The sequence below is a fragment of the Empidonax traillii genome, unplaced genomic scaffold (genome assembly GCF_003031625.1).
Source record: "Empidonax traillii isolate 1590-97213 ecotype Southwest subspecies unplaced genomic scaffold, ASM303162v1 scaffold27:size3997909, whole genome shotgun sequence".
Taxonomy (NCBI): domain Eukaryota; kingdom Metazoa; phylum Chordata; class Aves; order Passeriformes; family Tyrannidae; genus Empidonax; species Empidonax traillii.
This window is the reverse complement of record NW_020955220.1, coordinates 1,060,920-1,080,093: the sequence shown is the minus strand read 5'-3', so window position 1 is coordinate 1,080,093 and position 19,174 is coordinate 1,060,920. Positions and strand designations below refer to the sequence as shown.

The following is a 19,174-nucleotide window of genomic DNA, read 5'->3' as shown; positions in this document are numbered from 1 at the left end:
GAAGGCTGAAATCAAAACACTTGTCAATATTTGCCAGTTCTTATTTTGAAATATGATCACCTCATTTTCTTGAGGTGATGCTGGATGCTTTCAATGTGTAAGTTTGTAACAATTTTTATCACAAACCTTGTATCTTAAAGTTGAACTGAAATCGTGAATTTTATCCAAACAGTTTTTGATCAACTCAAATTAAGAACAAATATGGGGGGGGGGGGGAGAAGACTTGTAAATTTTGGTCAACTTTCTTGTTGAGTTATCCCTATGTGACTTGTCTGTGAATCCAAATACACTTCTGACCTTTAGACAGTGTTCAGGTTTTTGTTTCATCTGTTTAGGTTTTTATCTTTTTTTGCTTTTCACATTTTATTTTTTTTTCCAGAAAGAGGCTTATGCAGTTTTAGCTTTCTCAAACAAGTATGCTGCCAAGCCTTGGCTCTTGCAAACTGATAAGTGCTGGAGCTCATTAGCATCAAATGCCACAGCTTGTATCATTGTTGTTGTGTTGCTTAGCTAACACGTCGACTGTTGTATTAGGTTTGAGTGGCAAGGGTTTGGTAGTGGAGGGCTACAAGGGTGGCTTCTGTGAGAAGCTGCCAGAAGCTTCTCCTATGTCCAATGGAGCCAATGCCAGCCAGCTCCAAGACAGATCCGCTGCTGGCCAAGGCTGAGCTCATCAGTGACAGTGGTAGTGCCTCTGAGATAACTTATTTAAGAAGGGAAAAAGTTGCTGCACAACACCACCAGCAGCTGGAGAAAGAAGAGAGAAGGTATGAGAGGAAAAACTCTGCAGGCACCCAGGCCAGAGGGGAAGGAGGTGCTTCAGGAGTCAGGGCAGAGATTCCTGTGCAGCCCATGATGAGGCAAGCTGTGCTCCTTTGTAGCCTATGGAAGTCCACAGTGGAGCAGAGATCCAACCTGGAGCCTGGGGAGGGCCTGACATTGGAGCAGGTGGAAGCCCAAGGAAGGCTGTGACCCCATGAGAAGGCTGCTCTGAAGCAGATTCCTGGCAGTACATGTGGCCCCATGGAGAGAGTAGCCCACCCTGGAGCAGGTTTGCTGGCAGGAATCGTGACCCTGTGGAAGGGACCCAAAGTGGAGCAATCTGTTCCTGAAGGACTGCACCCTGTGGAAGGGAGCCATAGTGGTGCAGTTCGTGAAGAACTGCAGCCCATAAGAAGGACTCATGTTGGAGAAGTTTGTGGAGAACTGTCTCTCATGGGAGGAGCCCCATGCTGGAGCAGGGCAAGAGTGTGAGGAGTCTCAGTACCATTCTCTGATTTGATTGGTAATGAATTAAACTAATTTCCCCAAGCTGAGCCTGTTTTGTCAGTGTTGGTAGCTGGTGAGTGATCTCTCCCTGTCCTTATCTCAACCCACAAGCCTTTGATTGTGTCTTCTCTCCCCTGTCCAGCTGAGAAGGGAGATGACAGAGCAGCTTTGGTGGTCACCTGGTAATCATTCAGGGATAACCCACCCGAGCAGTTAAAGCAGCAGTTAATCCCTTTGATACTGAATGGGTTCTGTAATCATCTGACCTATTACTTAAAATAATAAAGTTCTGTAATGACTTACATGATTTAATTCCTTTAGGAATCTTGCAACAGATGAGGAAATTTTGCCATGCAAACTAACTTACGCAGTGCTGGAGAGCTGCTGGCAAAGAATCCTTTTTAAATACACTCAGGAAAACGATGTCTTAAGCAAGAGCACTGTGGGTGAAGGGAAAACAGGATTTGGTAGGTGAACAGTGAGCAGCCTGATTGCTTTCTGTTGCGCTAACACATTTTTTGCTGCAAGTTTGACTAGTGTTTTTGGAGCAAGATTTTTACACTGTTTTACCAGGCAGTAAATGCTGTATCAGTCAGGCTAGAGCAGTGTTGGATCTGGGTTAAGTTGTCAGAAAGTTCTAAGTGTGTGCCTATCAATAGTAAGTAATTATGCATATGCTCAGAAGGAATGCTAGCCAAGGGAAAAGAAGCCATGCAAATTTTTTTTACTCTTTAAATGTGGTGGAATCTGCAGCACTATCACAGAAACATGCAGTAATCATTGACAGTTTAAAACTTTGTAATAGTGACCTGTATATGTGCTGAATACCTTTTTTTAGAAAATATGCCTGTTTCTCTGTGTTTCCCAAAATGCTTAAGTTGGGCAGCTTTCCCTTTGTAGCGTATGGCAGCACTCTTATCTCAAATGTTTCTAGTGCTGAGATGATGCTGCTCATGCTGGTTCACAAGCAACACCAGGAAAAATATCCTGACCACTTATATGTGGATGGAAGAGTGGTGAGGCGGTGCAGGAGTCGAAATCAACCTGCCTCAGTGAGTGGATGATGAAAGAAGTGTTGCCTTCAGTCTTTGAATGGAAGAGCTAAAAGGAAATGAGGAAAAATCAAATAGCTGAATACACGTGCAATTTTTGCCAATGCAAAATGACAAGTCAAGATTTCAACAGCCTTTTAATACTTAGATTGTTTTGGTGTTCAATAGAGCAATTCTGAATGAAATACTGCTTAGAGAAATGAATGCAACCAAGTGTGGTGACTGCCTTTTTGATGTTAAATTATTTTGCAAATAATTACAATATTTGTCTATTTTCCTCAAGTTTGCTTGTTTTTCTCCTGTATTTTCATTTGATTAATGGGTAACATTTATTAATGTGACCCCAGTTGTGATTGCTCAACTGGGAAGTTGTGTGGTCTTCCTCATCTGCTGAGTGCCTACAAACCTTGTCAACAACAACTGAATATGATTGCTTTGTGTTTCAAAAAGAAAAGGAAGGGAGAGGATAAAACAGTCTTGTGTTGCACAACTCAGAGGTTGGTCCAAGGTCTGAAATGTTGAATTATAACTGTTGGTGTAAGAATTGTGCAGCTTAAACTTTGCAAACAAACTAGCTTGAGTTGTCTAAAGCTGCTACCCTGTTTAGAACTGATGTATCTCTCGGATGTGTAGTTGTGTATTAGCTATTAAAAGGAAAAAGCAGAGGCAAACCTTTAGCTCTCTTTCCACAGAGAAGAGTCCAGGGCTCCTTCTTTACTGCTTGCAGATCCTCTGCCACCTGTGTTATATTACATGTAGCTGATTAAAAAAATGGCTTTTTTTGCATTATGTTTTAAGAGCCTTGAAAAACACTTTAAAAGCTTCTAGAGCATGAAAGATGTATCAGTAGCAGAACATTGTAGGAGTTGGGCTTTTTGTTTGACTTGATAGGTAGGAAAATATCAGCAGTTAACTTTGAAATGTTTGGTGCAGTGCTGTTTCTAATACTGGAGAACTGTACTTCACTTTTGAAATAGAAAATACACTTTACTGGCCTTGCTTTCACTGACACCCATACGAAGAACAGAGCAGAGAAAAAGTGTATGTCTAAATTACAAAACCAAACCTTTGAGGGAGAGTGAGCGTGGGCTTGTATGTCAGGGATGATGGGTGGGTGAGAGGGGAATGTGGTTATTTGAGAAGAAAATAAATTTCTCTTCTTCCACGACATGGGAAAGTCTGTTCCCAGGGATTTGCGCTTCAATGGCCGTTTCAGCTGAACAGGTTTTGTCAACGTCTGCCTGAAATTTGGGGCAGGATAAGGATGTGCAAAATAAAAGCAAAACCCAAAAAACTCCAAAACCACTGAAGGATTGTGGAAGCCCTCAGTGAGGCAGGAACTTGAAAAAGTTACCACTTGTCAGTTGGGCTGTGATGAGTTGACCCCAATCCTCCTTCTGTCCAGTGAACTATGAGTGTACGGGCTCAGACCAGCTTATGTACAGCATTTTACTCTGCAGTCACAATGGATTTACTGTGTGCTTATTGTAGGTAACTCAGCTGATAACTTGATCAACTTCAGTAAATCACTTCTTTCTCATCATCACCCCTTAGATAATAAGAGCAGAGATCTCAGTAGAGTAGATGTTTGTAAGATGTGCAGATATCGGGATGGAGGGAGCTTGGCTTTCAGGGAGACAGGTCAGATTAAGGGAGTTAAATGGGAAAGATGGGTACACATAAAATACAGCAAAGGAGATGAGACGAAGCTTTCCACTGGTCCATAAACCAGGCACCCTGTCTCAGGAGAACAGAATCTAATCAACTACAGATCCTCCAGCTTTTCAGATGTGAAATAAAAAGAACCATTCATTCAGCTGTAATGCTGTTTGGCTCTACCTCTCCCTGGCATTGAAAACCAACTTCACCTTGTCTCAAGTGGTGTGTGATGACATCTTTATTGAGGATGTGGTATTCATTCAGTGGGTGTGTGGGTGTCATCAGAGTCCATGCTTCAATCTTGGTCCGGGGTTTTGGAAGGACCTGACTTCCATCAGGCGTTTTTCAACAAATGTGATTCTCATTTGAACCTGTCTGATGAGAAAATATTGTGAACTTTGCAGCGTCTTGTATTTTCAGAGGATTGAACTGTAAATAATGGACTTTGGTCAGCATGGTAGCTGGTAGTGTCTGAAAGGTTGATATTGTGAACTCTTTTGGATTTACATGGCTGTGCAGATGGAGCCATAGCTGAAATGTGGTGTAAGTTAATTAAATTGTGTGACTTGTCTTAATTTCCTTTGCAAAGTAAGTTTGACTGTAGCTGATTCTTGCTTAGACAGTGTTCCTTCCCCCCTCTCTCTGTGTCATTTAATATCTATCTATTTCATGATTAGATTGCATTATTCTAATCCTTTATCACTCAGTACAGACAAATGCTGATGTTTCAGTGCTTTCCTTTCCCTCTGGGACTTTTGTTAGTGGCACAGGTTTTACTGTGAGTTGGTAGAATAAGGTTGTTACATGACCTAAAGAGAGAGGTTTCTATCTTGCTACCGCAGTCTACAAACAGGGTGTTCAGGGCCTCATGCAACACCTGCCAAGTCACAACCGACAAAATGAGGTAATAAGAGTCATTTCCAGTGCACTCTAGATAATATGGGGTTGATGGCAAGTTTTCACTAAGTTAATTAGACTAACAGCCTACTCATTGCCTTTCTCAGAGAGATTTAAAAGGTCCCAGTGGGATGGTTTATAAACTTTTTAAGTGTCACTCTTAGCTTGGTATGTTTGGAAGCTGGTGTGCACAATCCATACAGTGTTCTGCACTCGATGGGGCATCCAGTAAACTCTGCTTTCTGCTTTCCTTAAACATCCTGTGATTAAATACTAATGAAGATACTAAAAGTAATTTAAAATACTTCAAGTTTTGATCCTGTTTGAGGTTTTGCAATGTGTCTTTTGTCTCAGGAAGCTTGGATAGCAGCCTGTAATGTGAGTTATTAGCGAAGGGTGGATGCTGGCCCACTTATAGCACTTGCAGAGAATAAATATTTAAAAAATTATTTCCTTCAGGTCTTAACCAGGGAGGGTGGCATACAAACCTGTATGGTAAACCACTGTCAAATGCACTTTTTTCCCCTTTTTTTCCTTTTTGTTTTTTTTTTTTCCCTTCACCTTCTGGGTTAGTTGTTTCTTCATACCTTGCTGTTTGTTTTAGAGAGCAGGTTGCCTTGTACGTGGGAGTTTAAAGCGGTTGTAGCGAAGGGCTGTAGTTTGTATTAGGCAATGTTCTATAACACATTTCACTGCTCTAAATCACCTGGCTACCAGAGAATATTGTGCTGTTTGCATCACAGGGTGCTTACGTACTGAGAAAACTGTAGCCTATCTGGTCCCTTTGTTTTCTGTTTGTTTGGTACATCAAATGAACTTCAGACAAAGGAACGTATATTAGGTAAGAGAACTGGGAAAAATGTGCTGCAGAAAAGGTTGGTAAGGCTCTGAAAAAGATAATTCCATATTAATATTATTTGTTATGGCTCTGTGCAGATATTGAGCCAGGACCACAACCGTAAGGCAGTACTTACTGAAAGCATATATTAAGGGACTTTACAAAAAAAGCTTTTCATTTTAAAAGTCTGAATCAAAACTGGTAACATAGCTGTGGAAGAAGTGTAGACATTGTGCCTAAAATCTAATATGTTGGTATATCATGGTTGGCACTCACATCTTGAACATGCTAGACTGGGTTGCAGGTTTTGATGCCCGACAGCCCAAGCCCAGAGGGCAGACTTCCCATCTGTGGTGTTTCTGTATTCTGTCACACAGCACCAGCTCTGGTTGTAGTTAAGAGGTGAGTAGGTGTCGTTAACTGCTGCTCTCTGGAACTGAGATGTAATGGAGGGCTGGCTTTTTAATGTTTTTACTTTGGTAAACGTAAAGTCTTGCCACACTGTCACCAGTACTAGCTGGCTGTTTCAGAGCAATGAAATGTGCCATGAAATGTCATTTGATCTCATAAATTACATGTTTGAGATGAGAAATGTATTTGTTGTCAAGTGATAGCTTTGTTGTACAAAAGTCAATTACAGATTGGCAGAAGAGCTGGAACACAGAGCAGGCTGGTGTCCTGTGCTTCAGTAGATATTTTCACTCCCAATGCTTAGGCAGTATTTTCTACTTTGTCATTCATATCAGTTAAATTATCAGTGCCACTGGTACTTATGAATTTTGATGCCTACTTATTGAGAAAAGGGAGCAGAAATGGATTTAATTTAGTTTCCAGTGATGCACTGGCTGCGTGAAAATAGATGAGTGGACAAACAGCCTGAGTTGTAGCCTCCAGTGAGGTTGTTGTACAGCTGTCCCAAAAGAGTTAACTGCTCACTCAGGAGGAATTCCTTAGTTAAGAAGCCAGATAGAAGCTGTGTATGTGTGAGGATGGAGGTATTTGGTTAGCTTGACTTAAATGTGTGGACGTGATCTGTAAGAGAAAAAAATCAGCATATCCTGCAGGCTGTGATGACACCAGGTTAGTATCCAGCAAATAGCAAGGTGATGAGATACGCTGCAGAGCTTTGTAGTGGTTCAGAAAGCTCATCCTCTGCTTCTGCCCTTGCAGAGTGGAGCTTGGTAAGATCATGCCGAGAATTGTGGGAAGCTCAGTTGCTGCTGTCTGTGCACTCTTTTGTCCCCTCCTTATTAAATAAATAGACCATGTATCTCCCTCTGCCACGGAGCCTGTCATCGCGATCAATAGGTTTCAGTATGGCAGAATTGAACAGGTGTACGGGCTTATTTCTTCTGTGAAACTGCTGCAGTGCTGACTCGGATATTTTCTGTGAGCTGTAAAGCGAGTGCTTTTGACTAAAATATCCTTTTGTCTTGGATTCTTCCCTGCAGTTTATTATTGTGTCTGGAAGATGCTTCCCACTGTGAGTTGTGGACTCTCAGCTTAATGTCAGTACTCATTAAATTGTAGGAGCAGAAGAAATTTAACAGACTGGAGTTAAACTACAATAGAAGAAAGAATTTAGTGCACCATTTCAGGGAGTTTGCTTGCTTTTAATTGATGCACACTGGTTAGGTATGGTAGGTAGGTATACTTTATAGCAAAGCTTCGTGGACGTGTGTTAAAATAATCTCAACTCTCTCACCTCCTTCCAGGTGGGGCTGTACATATGGAGTAAACTCAATCTAATTGTTGCAAGCATGGAACAGATGGGGTTTTATTGTCTGGAGTGCTGGGAGTGCCTATGAGAGCCATGTCAGCAGGTTCCTTGCCCCAAGCAGCACTTGCTGAGACACAGCTTGCTGCAGGAAGGCTGGCTTGTGGCAGGAAGTTTTACGCAGGTCTCCAGCAACCATGACTGTGATGGCATGCACAAGGGAATAGGATAGGGGACTTGTATTCGTTTTAGTCTCTGTATTATATATAATTTTTTTGCTACTGTGTGCTTGAGCATTTTCCAACATACTGCATAGTAAAACACTCTGATCTCTTACCACCTTGTTGGGTTAAAACACTTTGTGGAGGTGATTGGTCTTATTTCCATTTTATGAATACAGAAGCTAAGGTGTGTGAGAGGGAGAGCAAACTGCTGTAGCAAATCAGGGAGAAATCGGTCATTTATTGATTCCCGTTCCCGAACAATAACCACTTTATCTCAGGTCTCCTTTTTGAAGTACAGCAGCTTTATGGAGTGTGATGAAAGACAACTATGCCCTTTCCTGGTTGTCTGCTCTTAGCTTTCATCATCGCACTACAAGTTTAGTGCATGCTGAAGTATTTGTCCATCTCAGGTAGTGTCACTTTTTATTGAAGAGGGAAAGTGAACTTGGCTGCCTTTGCCATGCATTTGGCTTTATTCAGGGAAAGCTGAGATGCATTCACTGATGCCCTGTGCTGGCATGAGCAGATGACAGCGGGAATGTCTGTAGTGAGTATAAAATCACCCTTGGTTTCCTGTGAAGGGGTAAATACCAGCCAGGTTTTGCTGCTTCTCTGTTGCACTGTAACAGGATGTAGGAAGAAGTGAACTTGTGGTGCTGTTCTTATTGTACAAGAAATGTTTGAGTATCCATAAGAATGTTTTATGCCAGGTACTGCATACTGGACCTGTGAAATAGGTACAAAGGCCATGTTCACGCAGCGAATGATGGCTCAGCATTACCATCTCTACAACAAACTTTGCAGCCTTTCTGTTCTTTCCTTAGCCTGCTCTCAGCATCTCCACAGTGCTTCATTTCACTGCTCAGGACAAGAGGACAGTGTTGTCTTATGGGACTCGGGAAATGTAGCTGCTGTCAGGCAAGAGTGGGTATTAGACAGCTCATCTGCAATAACTTGATGGGGAGAGTCTGGAGGTCAGAGAAAACGTGCTGAAGAAGTGCTGCCTGCCTAAGCATAGTGATTTTGCTTTCCCTGCACATTGGACCCAGACCAGCTTATTGTGAGGTTAAGGAGGGCAAGGTGCGTTCCTTGCCACAGTAGATACAACCATCTTCCAGATGGGCTGGAAGATGCTAGGAATTAAGGGACAGGTACCTTCATGTTGCTGGTGCATTTCTCACATCTGATGTTACAACTATTGGCAAATTAAATTGAGGAATTACTTAAATCTTTCCATTCATGACATTGATTTTCACAGGAGCCCTTCCCTGTCAGCAGCCTCTGAGTCTTCAGAAGTTCTTTTACTCTGGGCCTCTCTGCAGGGTAGCACTTGTTTTTTTTTGCTTATCAAGGAGGAACTCTAGGCAGGTTTTAAAGACTATAAAGACAAGTTTTTAAATGTTACTGTCTGAAGAGCTGCTGCAGCTGCTGCAGAAGCAAGTCCTGTTGCAGTGAACACAGTGAGGAGAGCAGAATGCAACTCACCTGGAGGTATTCCTTCTCTCACCTTAGCTCTAGGTGAGAGCCACAGTGGGATTGTCCACATTTGGGGAATAAAATACAATAACAGGGCCCACATGGAGGTTCTACTGCTTCTCACCTTCCAGTGTGTGTTTGAGGGGCAAAGGGCTAGTAACAGGCACTTCAGGATTGGCCAATTGTTGCGACCTCAAGAACAGCCAAAGCACAAACTTTCCACCAGTTGCGGCTTTGCAGTTTGTAGAGGACAGACTGCCCTGGGATCGATTTGCTGTTTCTCTGTTCTGCAGTTTTTCACCCCTGTTTTTCTTGATCCTGTCTGCCCTTCTGTCTCCTTTTTCCTATCTCTCTACTTCTTCCTTCAGTATTCTTTATCTGTATTTTTTTCTATCCCTGGTTTATCTCTAACTGAAGTCCTTCATGACGCTTAGTAAGTAGCAGCACTGTTATGTTCTCTGTTGCTGATGCACTTTTCTGTGCTTTCCCTGTTCTCTTGCATTTGAGATCCTTAGCCCCTTTGCACCCCTCTGGATTAGTACAGCATCTCTGACAGTGGGACCCACTTTTACTGTATAATAACATGATTAATACAGCTTGTACAAATAGATGATTCATTGGCACTTTTAGGTTCTTAAATCAGGGTGATACACTTTTTTCCTGCAATCATTCCCTTCTTCACAAAGAATGAAATAAATGCAATAAATATGCAGTGAATGCAAACTTACATAAAGGTCATTCATCCTGAGGAATATGCAGGTTCATTTATATCTGTGTCTATGTGGCTTCTGGCATCGTGATGTCCAGGTAGAAATTAGCTCAGTTGGTTAGAGCAAGGTGGTAGTAACACCAAGGTTGTGGGTTTAATCCCTGCATGGGCCAGTCACTTATGAGTTCAACTCAGTGATCCTTGTAGGTCCCTTCCAAATCAGAATATTCTGTGATAATCCTCATAAGAGTAGGTAGCTTGCTTTCTGAAGAGCTGAGTGAAGGAGTAATGTGAAATGTGTGTGTTCAGGAGAGACCACTGGTATGGCTGTTGTGTATTTACTGGGAGATCAAGATCTCTCACTGGGAGATTGAGGAATAAAGAATGTGGAGATCACTTGTGATCTACCTTAGAGGATGAAGCATTTACCTGTAAAAGAGAGGTTGAAGGAGCCAGTGTTTTAGTTCCTGAACCTTTTGCCTATTCAGCAGAATCCTTCCTTTGTCCAGCGACAGTCTCCTCTTGCCAGTTCGCTGCTGAACTGTGGGTCTGTCAGAGGAGGCAGTGTTCCTGAAGTGACATCTCTCCAGACATCTCTCAGTCCCTGGAGAATTGTGTCCCAAAAGTGCTCTGGAATTTATATGACAAACGGCAGCCAGCCCCACCGAGGGACTTGGCAGTGTGGAAATGTCTAAATGCACACACTATGGAAGGCTGAGGAAGGTGAGGAACTTCAGTGTTTAGTCTTTCAATTGACACTTGACCATTTCCTTGCTTTACAAATGCACTGAAGATGCTCATGCTTCATGAATACCAAACACAAGGGTTTAATCCCCCCTCTCCTCCGATGATCGATATGAAGATCTCAGCAGAGAACAGTACATCACAAATCTTTTCTAAGCACTTTAACTGTTCCCTTCCCCCTCCCCGAAGCTACTGGCTGATGAGGCAATCACAGTGTAAAAAGTAACCATTGCCAAGGGCTCAGCTGTTACCTGCGGCTGTGTGAACAAATGATGGCAAAACCACTGGCCTGTTGTCCAAAGCAGGGAGACTGTGCTTGAAAGTGCTGGTCTCCTGTTGTCTCCAGGATCAAGTGCCGGTGAGGTGTCAACTTTGCTAAGGAAAATTCTGGCTGTTACTCAGTTGAGTAGCCCAGGAGGCCAGTTGCCTAAATGTATTCCTCAGGGACAGGATAGACTTAGAGAGATGGAAGAGTACCAGTAGCTGATGCAGAAAGGCACTGCTATCACACAGCAGGTTGAGCTGAGTAGCAGTGGAATTTTTTGTAGCAGATGTGCGAGGAAGAGCTGTACCATGTGCAAAGCTTGTCCTTGGTGGGTATGCTGGATAGTAAGAACCTGGCTACACAGAATCAGGATTGAATCCAAGGTCTTCATGCTCCTCTGCCCCAGCTTGCCTGTGGGTTCAGGAAAACAGCTCTACAGAAGATCAGTTTGGGAAGGAATTCTTTGTAGTTAAAACAAAGTAAACAGCTGAACTTCTAGTCATTGAGGAGCTCTCGGTTCACCTTGAGTGAAACAAGAAAGGAGACTTGAATTCTTTCCCTTCCTTAATGTCTGTTGATTCTTACTGCAGTGGCAGCTGGCTGGTGGTTTTGCCTTCTCTGGGTGAATCCCAGCTGTGATTGCAGGTGCCGCTCCACTAGCTCAGATCCAAGCAGGGACTTGTGAGCAGGCGGCCCGTGTTGAAATGCTTCACAGCAGTGGGTACAAATGAATGCTAAATCTGTTCCCTGGTAAATGTTGGAACCATGTGAGCACACTGAACCCCTCTGGGCTGCCAAACCTTGTGTCAAGCTAGAACTTAAGTTGTTGTAAGTCTGTGCTATTTTTTCTTTCAATAACTTGTAGTGTGTCCTGTAGGATTATGACTCTAGCCAGGCATGAAACATGCAACTGGAAAGCCACAGTGTTGGAGAGGCTGGGTAATGTAGAGTGTGATTGAGACTCACAGGAGCTGCTTCTCTGGTCAGATTGAAGTTGGAGGAGTCTGGGCATGTCTTTACCTGCCTGTTTGCCCTTCTCAGAGGGAAGAGTGTTATAAGAAGCCTGATAGGTATCTTGCTGAATTTGTTTTATGGCTGTAACTGGCAAGGTTGGTGAGAGTGCAGAAGCCCTTCTGTGCTAAATATGTATTGATGGTATAGGAGAAGCTGCTGAAGTGGCCCTGTGCAAGGACTGCACCTGGTGTGTTGGAAAGGTGTGTGGCTGGGAATGTTTAGTTAATCTACCAACAGATCGAGGGAGGTGATTCTGCCCCTCTGCTCCACTTTCGTGAGGCCCCACCTGGAATATTGCGTACAGCTTTGGGGTCCTCAGCACAAGAAAGACATGGACTTGTTGGAGAAAGTGCAGGGGGAGCCATGAAAGTGATCAGAGGGATGAACACATCTCCTCTGAAGACAAGTTGGGAGTGCTGGAATCATTCAGCTGGAGAAGAGTAAGCTCTGGGGAGACCTTAGTGCAGCCCTTCAGTACTTAAAGGGGACTTATCAGAAAGCTGAAGGAAAACTTTTTAGCAGAACCTGTTGTGACAGGACAAGGGATGATGGTTTTAAGCTAACAGGGTTGATTTAGATTATATATATGAGGAAGAAGTTTTAAACAATGAGGGTGGTGAGGCTTTGCAACAGGTTGCCTAAAGAGGTGGTGGATGCACCATCCCTGGAGACGTTCAAGGTCAGGTTGGACAGTGCCCTTATCAATCTGATATTTTTGAAGATGTCTCTGCTTGTTGCAGGGGTGTTGGGCTAGTGGCCTTTAAAGGTCCCTTTATAACTTAAATCACCCTGTAAGTCTGTGACCTGCAAATTCTGTTTGGGGGAGGGGGGTTTAGTTGTTTGTGTTTTTTTGGTGTTTGGTTGTTTTTTTTTTTTTTTGCTCCCACTCTTTGCCCCATCCACACTGTTTTTCTTTATCTGTGTACTTAAAGAAGTAAGGATGCTTCCAGGCAGGTTTTCTATCCATGAGCTCTGATTAGCACCTCTGAATATCACTTATTCCTAGACTGATGCACAAGCTCTTAGCTGTGATGAGGTCTGGAAACAGCAGCTGAAAGCCCTTCTGCAGGGGGAGGTGTGGGGAGGAGGGAATCCATTAGAGTATAAAAGAGAGAGCTGGAGTGAATTTTCATGCTGATGAATATGAGAGTGGAAGCCCTGACTGCTGCTGCAGTGTAATCTGGCTGAGCAAGTGTTCTCCAGGCACAGTCAGCACACATCTGTGCCGAGCACTGACATGGCCTGTTCCCATGATGAGCATTTACCTCAGCAGTGGGTCTCATGAGTAATATCCCAACTAGAGCAGTTGCAAACACTAATCCAGGAGTCTTTTCTGTCTTGCCATTTGTCTTCTCAGCTGCACCTGACAGGCAGAGGGGAGGCTGAGGATATAACCACCAAACTGCAGCTGGAATTTTGTCCCCAACTGTTATTTACTTTCAGTTTTAGATTTCTCACATCTGCCTCTAGATCTACCTAGAAGGGAAGAGGAGTATGTTGGTGCAGGTACTGAGAGAAATGAGGCAAAGAAGCAGAAGTGACCAGTGTTTGCTGCCATGTTTGCAATACTGACATAAGTTATCTCTAACAGTCTAAACTGGGGCTGAGGACTAAAGTCATTATGATAAGAAGTCCAAGTGTAGTGGCTCTAGTGATGGATGACTACAAGTAAAAGCCAGGTACAGCATTTTAAACATAGTGGAAATCCAAAGCAATAAACCATCAGCTTCATCATATCTAAAGGCAACTAAAGTCCCATAGAGCAAAATGTCAAGCAGTACTGATTTTGGAAGAGATGAGGAGCTGCAGTTCCTGAGCAGGATGGGGCAGTGATAGCCATGTTTGCTGTCTCTCCACTGGAACATGGGACAATTTGCAGCCTGTTCCCAGCAAGGCAGCAATTCTCTCTTTCACAGCAGCAAGGACAGCCCAGCATCTGCTGGGACAAATGCACCCATGTGTAGGGCAGTGTCTGTGCTTGTGATTTCCAGCCAGCTTGTGTCTGAATCGCATAGGCCTCATCAGGGAATGTGCCTTCGGCAGAGCAGGCAACTCTGTGTAGTGAGGGAGGAACCACTTCTTGCAGGACCGTGGTTCCACATGGACCTACTCAGACTGGCAGGGAATATCTGCTGCATCCCTAAGCTGTTCCTGAGACCTCTGAAAATTTCCCTCCTTTGTTTCAGAGCCATCATCAATCACTTCAACCCGAAGATCGAGTCTTATGCTGCAGTGAATCACATATCGCAGCTCTCTGAGGATCAGGTAAGCCAGGCATGTGATGACCTTTTTTCATGTTGACCTCTGGAATATGGGTGTTTAGAAGCACCTTGTGCTCGCTGGGATTGATGATGTGGCAGCAGTATGAGGGGTGGAAGTGGAACTCTCATGTTCCTTGTTTAGATGTGGGTGAAAGAAAAGCAAGGCTTGCTTTAGCCAGTTTTACCATCAGATGCAGAGATTTTGGTCCTGCAAATGCAGAAGGATGGGTATGAACAAGGAAAATATGCAGCACTGACAGACAGCAAGTGTGGTTGGAGACTGAGGATGCTGGCATTTAGAATGGGACAGGAAATTTTTAGCAGCAAATTTAGTCATTGGGGAACTGTTGGGCATAGCTTGATTTTTCTTTTTTTTTTTTTTTTTCTTGGTGATATCAAGGAACTCTGGCAACAGTTGATGGAAATTTTCTAGGATAATTGTGTTCAGTTGGTTTTGATTTTGAAAAGAGAAGGTTTTTCATAAAGAGGGTGGTAGGGTTAGGTTTCCTTTCCTTAATTTGGCCTGGTTTGGTCTCTTAGTGTCCTGCTTGTATTGCATTAATGTGTAAATGTAGTTTTTTGAAAATAGGCTACTGTGTATGGTCTCAGGAAGGGAAGAGCTGGCCTATTTCCCAAAATAAAATATTGGGATTATGCATTAATCATTCTTGGAGAGGTAAATGACTCTGCAGGAGCAGGTGGTGGACAAAATGCAAAGCTGCCATGTGAGCTGGGGGAATCATTCCAGATGCAGCTGCGTCAACACTTCTGGACTTTCTGGAGAAGAAATTGTGTATATAGTCTAGGACAGACCTCATTGGAGTCACCTTGGATTGCTCCTTCCACTGGATCCCATGCTTGTGCTTGTTAAAAGATCTTGACTGTAACCTGCTCTGCAATTAATTTTTCTTTCTGTCCATGATATTTTTACTATTTCTTGATTATTCCCACTAACCTTTTCATTTATTAACTTACTTGATCTGTAGTATGCAACACCCCAAAGACTCAGGCTAAATGCTGTCCTGGTGCAGTGCAGGAAAAAAAGTGGACCTTACTGCTTTTTAATGTCTTCTTGGTATAGCTGCGTAGAAGAACACTGTTTTTAATTTACTCAATTTTCCTTATTGTTCTGCCTCTGAGAGTCACTGTATCCACAGCTATGCTTTGTGATGGTTCATGTTATCAATCCTCATTCATTGAGGATACACTGATTACATCAACCCAGGCCCCCTAAAAAAAAAACAAAACCTTTGATAGCCCAATTTAAAACTGGAGGCTTGGATAGAGGGGGATTTTGCATGGTTTTTGAGTTAGTCTGAGAAAGGAAATGAGCTTTTCACTGTCAGCTCTGTGTAGTATTCATCCCCCAGCAGTTCAGGGAGGTCAGGTTAAATCCTTTCTTCCTTGTGTGTTATTCTTTAAATAAAATCTCTAGCAGCAGGCAGATAATGAAATCAGTGCTGATGCATAGAGCATTTTGAGGAAGATGATTAGGAAGTTGAAAGACAGACAGATTTTTCTCTTTTCTTTTCTCCCTCCATGCTTTCTCTCAACATAGGGAGAACATCAAACAAAGTAAAGCAATAATAGGCCCTGGTGAACTGCAGAGAAATAAGGGAGATGTCACTGTAGTGAGGGACTGTGTGATCTCAGTGAGGGTGTTTAATCAGTGCTCTGCAATTCACTGCACAAGGGGTAGAGGGATGGAGACTTCTTGCCTCCTCTTTTAATTATGCCAGCGAGCTCAGATCTGTGTGCTGAACTCTGGTTTCCCCTCTGTCAGTACCCGTCCCACATATTACGTTAATGGTAGATGGCCCAGATCAAGCCCAGGGTTTGGCTTTTGTGGAGCAACAGAATTTGTTGTTTTTGTTGTGTTAGCTGTTCGTTGTATGTGGAGGGGGATTTGGGGGGGATCAAGCTTGCCTTTTGGCTGCTGCAGTCTCTTTCCTTTGTTGTTTTTCCTACCAGCTGTATCCTTTGCTTCTCCTCATGTATTCACTTAATTCACCATCTCTCTGCTCTCCGTAAATATTTTCTGCACAGAATCCACCATCCTTTATAGCCCTGTTTTTTGAAGTGTACCACATTGAAATATTTAATGCTGACATTTAGCTTGTGTGTCCACACATTGATACTACATTTGGGACTGGTTATTCTCTCTTTTGAGTTATTCCAATAGTTTCTGGAGACTGGTATTTCTCTATTGGAAACATTTGTTTTTACAATTTTAAAGATCAAACTTTTCTTTTAATGAGGATTTCCTTCTCAGATACTAGTCTTTGGCCAGATTCTCATACAGCTGCTTATACTCCTCTGCGGTATCTGAGAATATCGTGTTAATCAGGCAGGCATGACTTTGACATAGGTCTGTCTGAAGGGGAATTTCCAGCTGCTCTGATTTGTGTCCGATTCACTTGAACCTGAGTTCTGACACCCTGTTCATGTGAGTTAGATTATGTTTTTATTTATTTATTTTTGTATTTTTAATATTCTTAAAAAAAGCTAAGTAATCAGCTGAAAGAGATTTTGCTCTGTCTTTTTCTTAATCCTACTGAAGCCTTTATTACCTTGTTAATCACGAATTCTAAGTTAATCACTAATTCCAAGTCTGTCATTTCAGTCCTTTCTCCTTTTTTTATTTACAAGCATTAATTTTAACAGTATTACATGCTGAGGGGATTTGTAGGCCCTTGAAAATGAGGGACATGGGATTGTTTTAAGCATAGACTGTTAATACCACTGGACATCCTCAGCCCTAAAGATCTCCAGGAACACAGTTTGAATATACAGATCTCTGCTCTAGACAGGCATATTTGTAAGACTTCATGGTACTGCTTTGCTGACTGTTGTGGGGTTTATCCAATATTCAGATCAGAAATACTGGGAGGGAACTTTTTTTGTTTCATGTTCTCTTGAATGAAGAGTGGGAGATTCCCAGAGGCAGGCAAATGCCAGGAATTTGATGATGAGCCACTTCAATCTATCAACACCATGGCATCCTTGTCATTGCAGTTCTGCAAAGCATCTACTTGCCAAGGCAAACTCAGAATCCTTCCTAGTCATTAGATGTTTTACAAATCTTGCTGTAGTTCCTCACCGTGAAACAAAGAATGTCTTAGCCAGTTATTGGCATCTTCCCTCGCTTGCTAATTTGTTAAACCTGACTTTAGTGTTAATTTGTGGGTTTGTGGTATTCTCCTTCTCAACACATTTGGCTTCTGCCTGCACATCCTTTAAGGGATTGAAAGATGTTGCATAGTCAAAAAGGTAGGCTTGGCCATTACATTTGCCGGTGTAGTTTTGGCTCTTCCATGAAAGTGATTATTACCATGTCTTCAAAGAGATTTTGGTCCTTTCTTGTGTCAAATGGCAAAATAGCCTTTTATGAAATGAATTCATGGACTTACCTGTACTTTCTAGATGACTGGACTGCCTTCTACTTAATGCATGGAGGCAGTAGACTTTCTCTGTGCCATATCTGATCTGAGAAGCTCCCAACATGTTTTCTAGCAGAAGCAGTTGTAGAGAACGGGGTCAAAGCAGTGAGGAAACAGCAACATGAGATGGCAAATGCAGACAAACAGAAAGGATGAAAACACAGCATGAATGATCTCGACGAGGTCTCAAATCTGCCTTTTCTGGATGTGAAAGAGCAGCTGTTTGTAAGAAGGCAGCGCTCTGCCTGATGTCAATGCAGTACAGTTTTCAAGAGAGGGTTAAGTGAGAGGAAGCCAGTAGTTTTGGTGAAATCTCCTCTGAGCAGGAGTGTTTTGTGGTGCCTTGCATGCCAAGCAAGTGTTGTACCAGTTAGAAAATAGCTCACTAAGGTCTTATTTTCTTGTCAGCATTTTTTCTCTCAATGATTTCTTCTCTAAGGGTCTTAAAATTGAGATGGCAGACATGTGGGACTGATGATGCTTGCTAGTCAGTAACATTTATGTGTTTTTGCTAATAGAAGCCCCACTTTCTTCCCAGCTGCAGCAGGGACATTATGCCACCTCCAAAACAGTGGTAAAGTTCACTGTGAGAGACTGCTGTGAACACCTGTTTTGTGTCTGATAATTGCAGATGGAAAGTGCTGGGAACCAGAACAGATTGTGATGGAAAAACAGGACAACTGTATCACTTTTGAAATTGTGACAAATGAATGTAATACTTAGGTTGTTTCACACTGTAACACCTTTATAACTCGGGTAGAATCATAGAATTGTTTTAGGTCAGAAAAGACCTTTAAAATCATCAAGTCCAGTTGTTAACCCAGCATTGCCAGTAGCTGCAATGCAGTTGGGTCAGGCAATCTCACAAAGCCGTTTCCCTTTCATTGGTCATACTTCACTGTTGAACGGTCCTCCATGCCACTGAAATCCTCATGGCCTTCTGTTACCTGGTGGGGCTTTGAGTGACTAAGCTGAAGTGCAGCTCAGGGACTGTCCATGAGGGACTTGCACAGAAAGACACGAAAGGGTGTAGCTGGATATCCTCAAGTGTTTTATTTCTGAGCCATTGATGTCACAGTTATTTCAACTTGTTCTGGTTTCCATAACTAGCACCAAAACTACTGGCAGATACCAAATGCTTTGTCTTTTTTTTAGCACTTATGGGAGTGCTGTTAAGAGTTAAAAGGCTCTTGGCATGTGCACGTTTGATATTTCTAAAATGATGAGTACCATCAGTGCTAGGTACTACTACAATAAATCCCCCTAATCTCTTACATTAGTATAACGTGTTGTGAGGGCTTGAGAAATATTTTAAAATGGTCTTGGCTACTTCACTTCTGAAATGCAGTGAGCTTTGGGGTAGAAGGTCTCAAGCCTGCTACTGCCCTGTTGCACACAGTAGTGTGGGAATGTGAAACTCAAGCAAAGGGATCACCAAGTGAAGGCCTTAATTTAAAGTCAGGGTATCTTTGCAAATGAGGCAGGATGTTGGCTTTCATGGTCTCATTACAGACACCTACTCATGACTAATGGCTTGAAACAGATTTTATTGTTTAAATAGAGCTGAGCTGCACCAGGTGAAACTGGAAAAGATCTATATAAAAAGTCT

The 19,174-nt window shown here is 42.7% G+C and overlaps 1 protein-coding gene across 3 annotated transcripts in view; it reads left to right on the top strand.

The window, feature by feature from the left end:
• Positions 1-19,174, top strand: part of ARMH3 (armadillo-like helical domain containing 3) — a 125,693-nt gene that overhangs the window by 79,143 nt on the left and 27,376 nt on the right. For all 3 annotated transcript variants that reach the window (XM_027908011.1, XM_027908015.1, XM_027908024.1), the window contains exon 24: positions 14,051-14,129. In XM_027908011.1, coding sequence (XP_027763812.1) covers positions 14,051-14,129 — 79 coding nt within the window. The remainder of the gene's footprint in view (positions 1-14,050; positions 14,130-19,174) is intronic.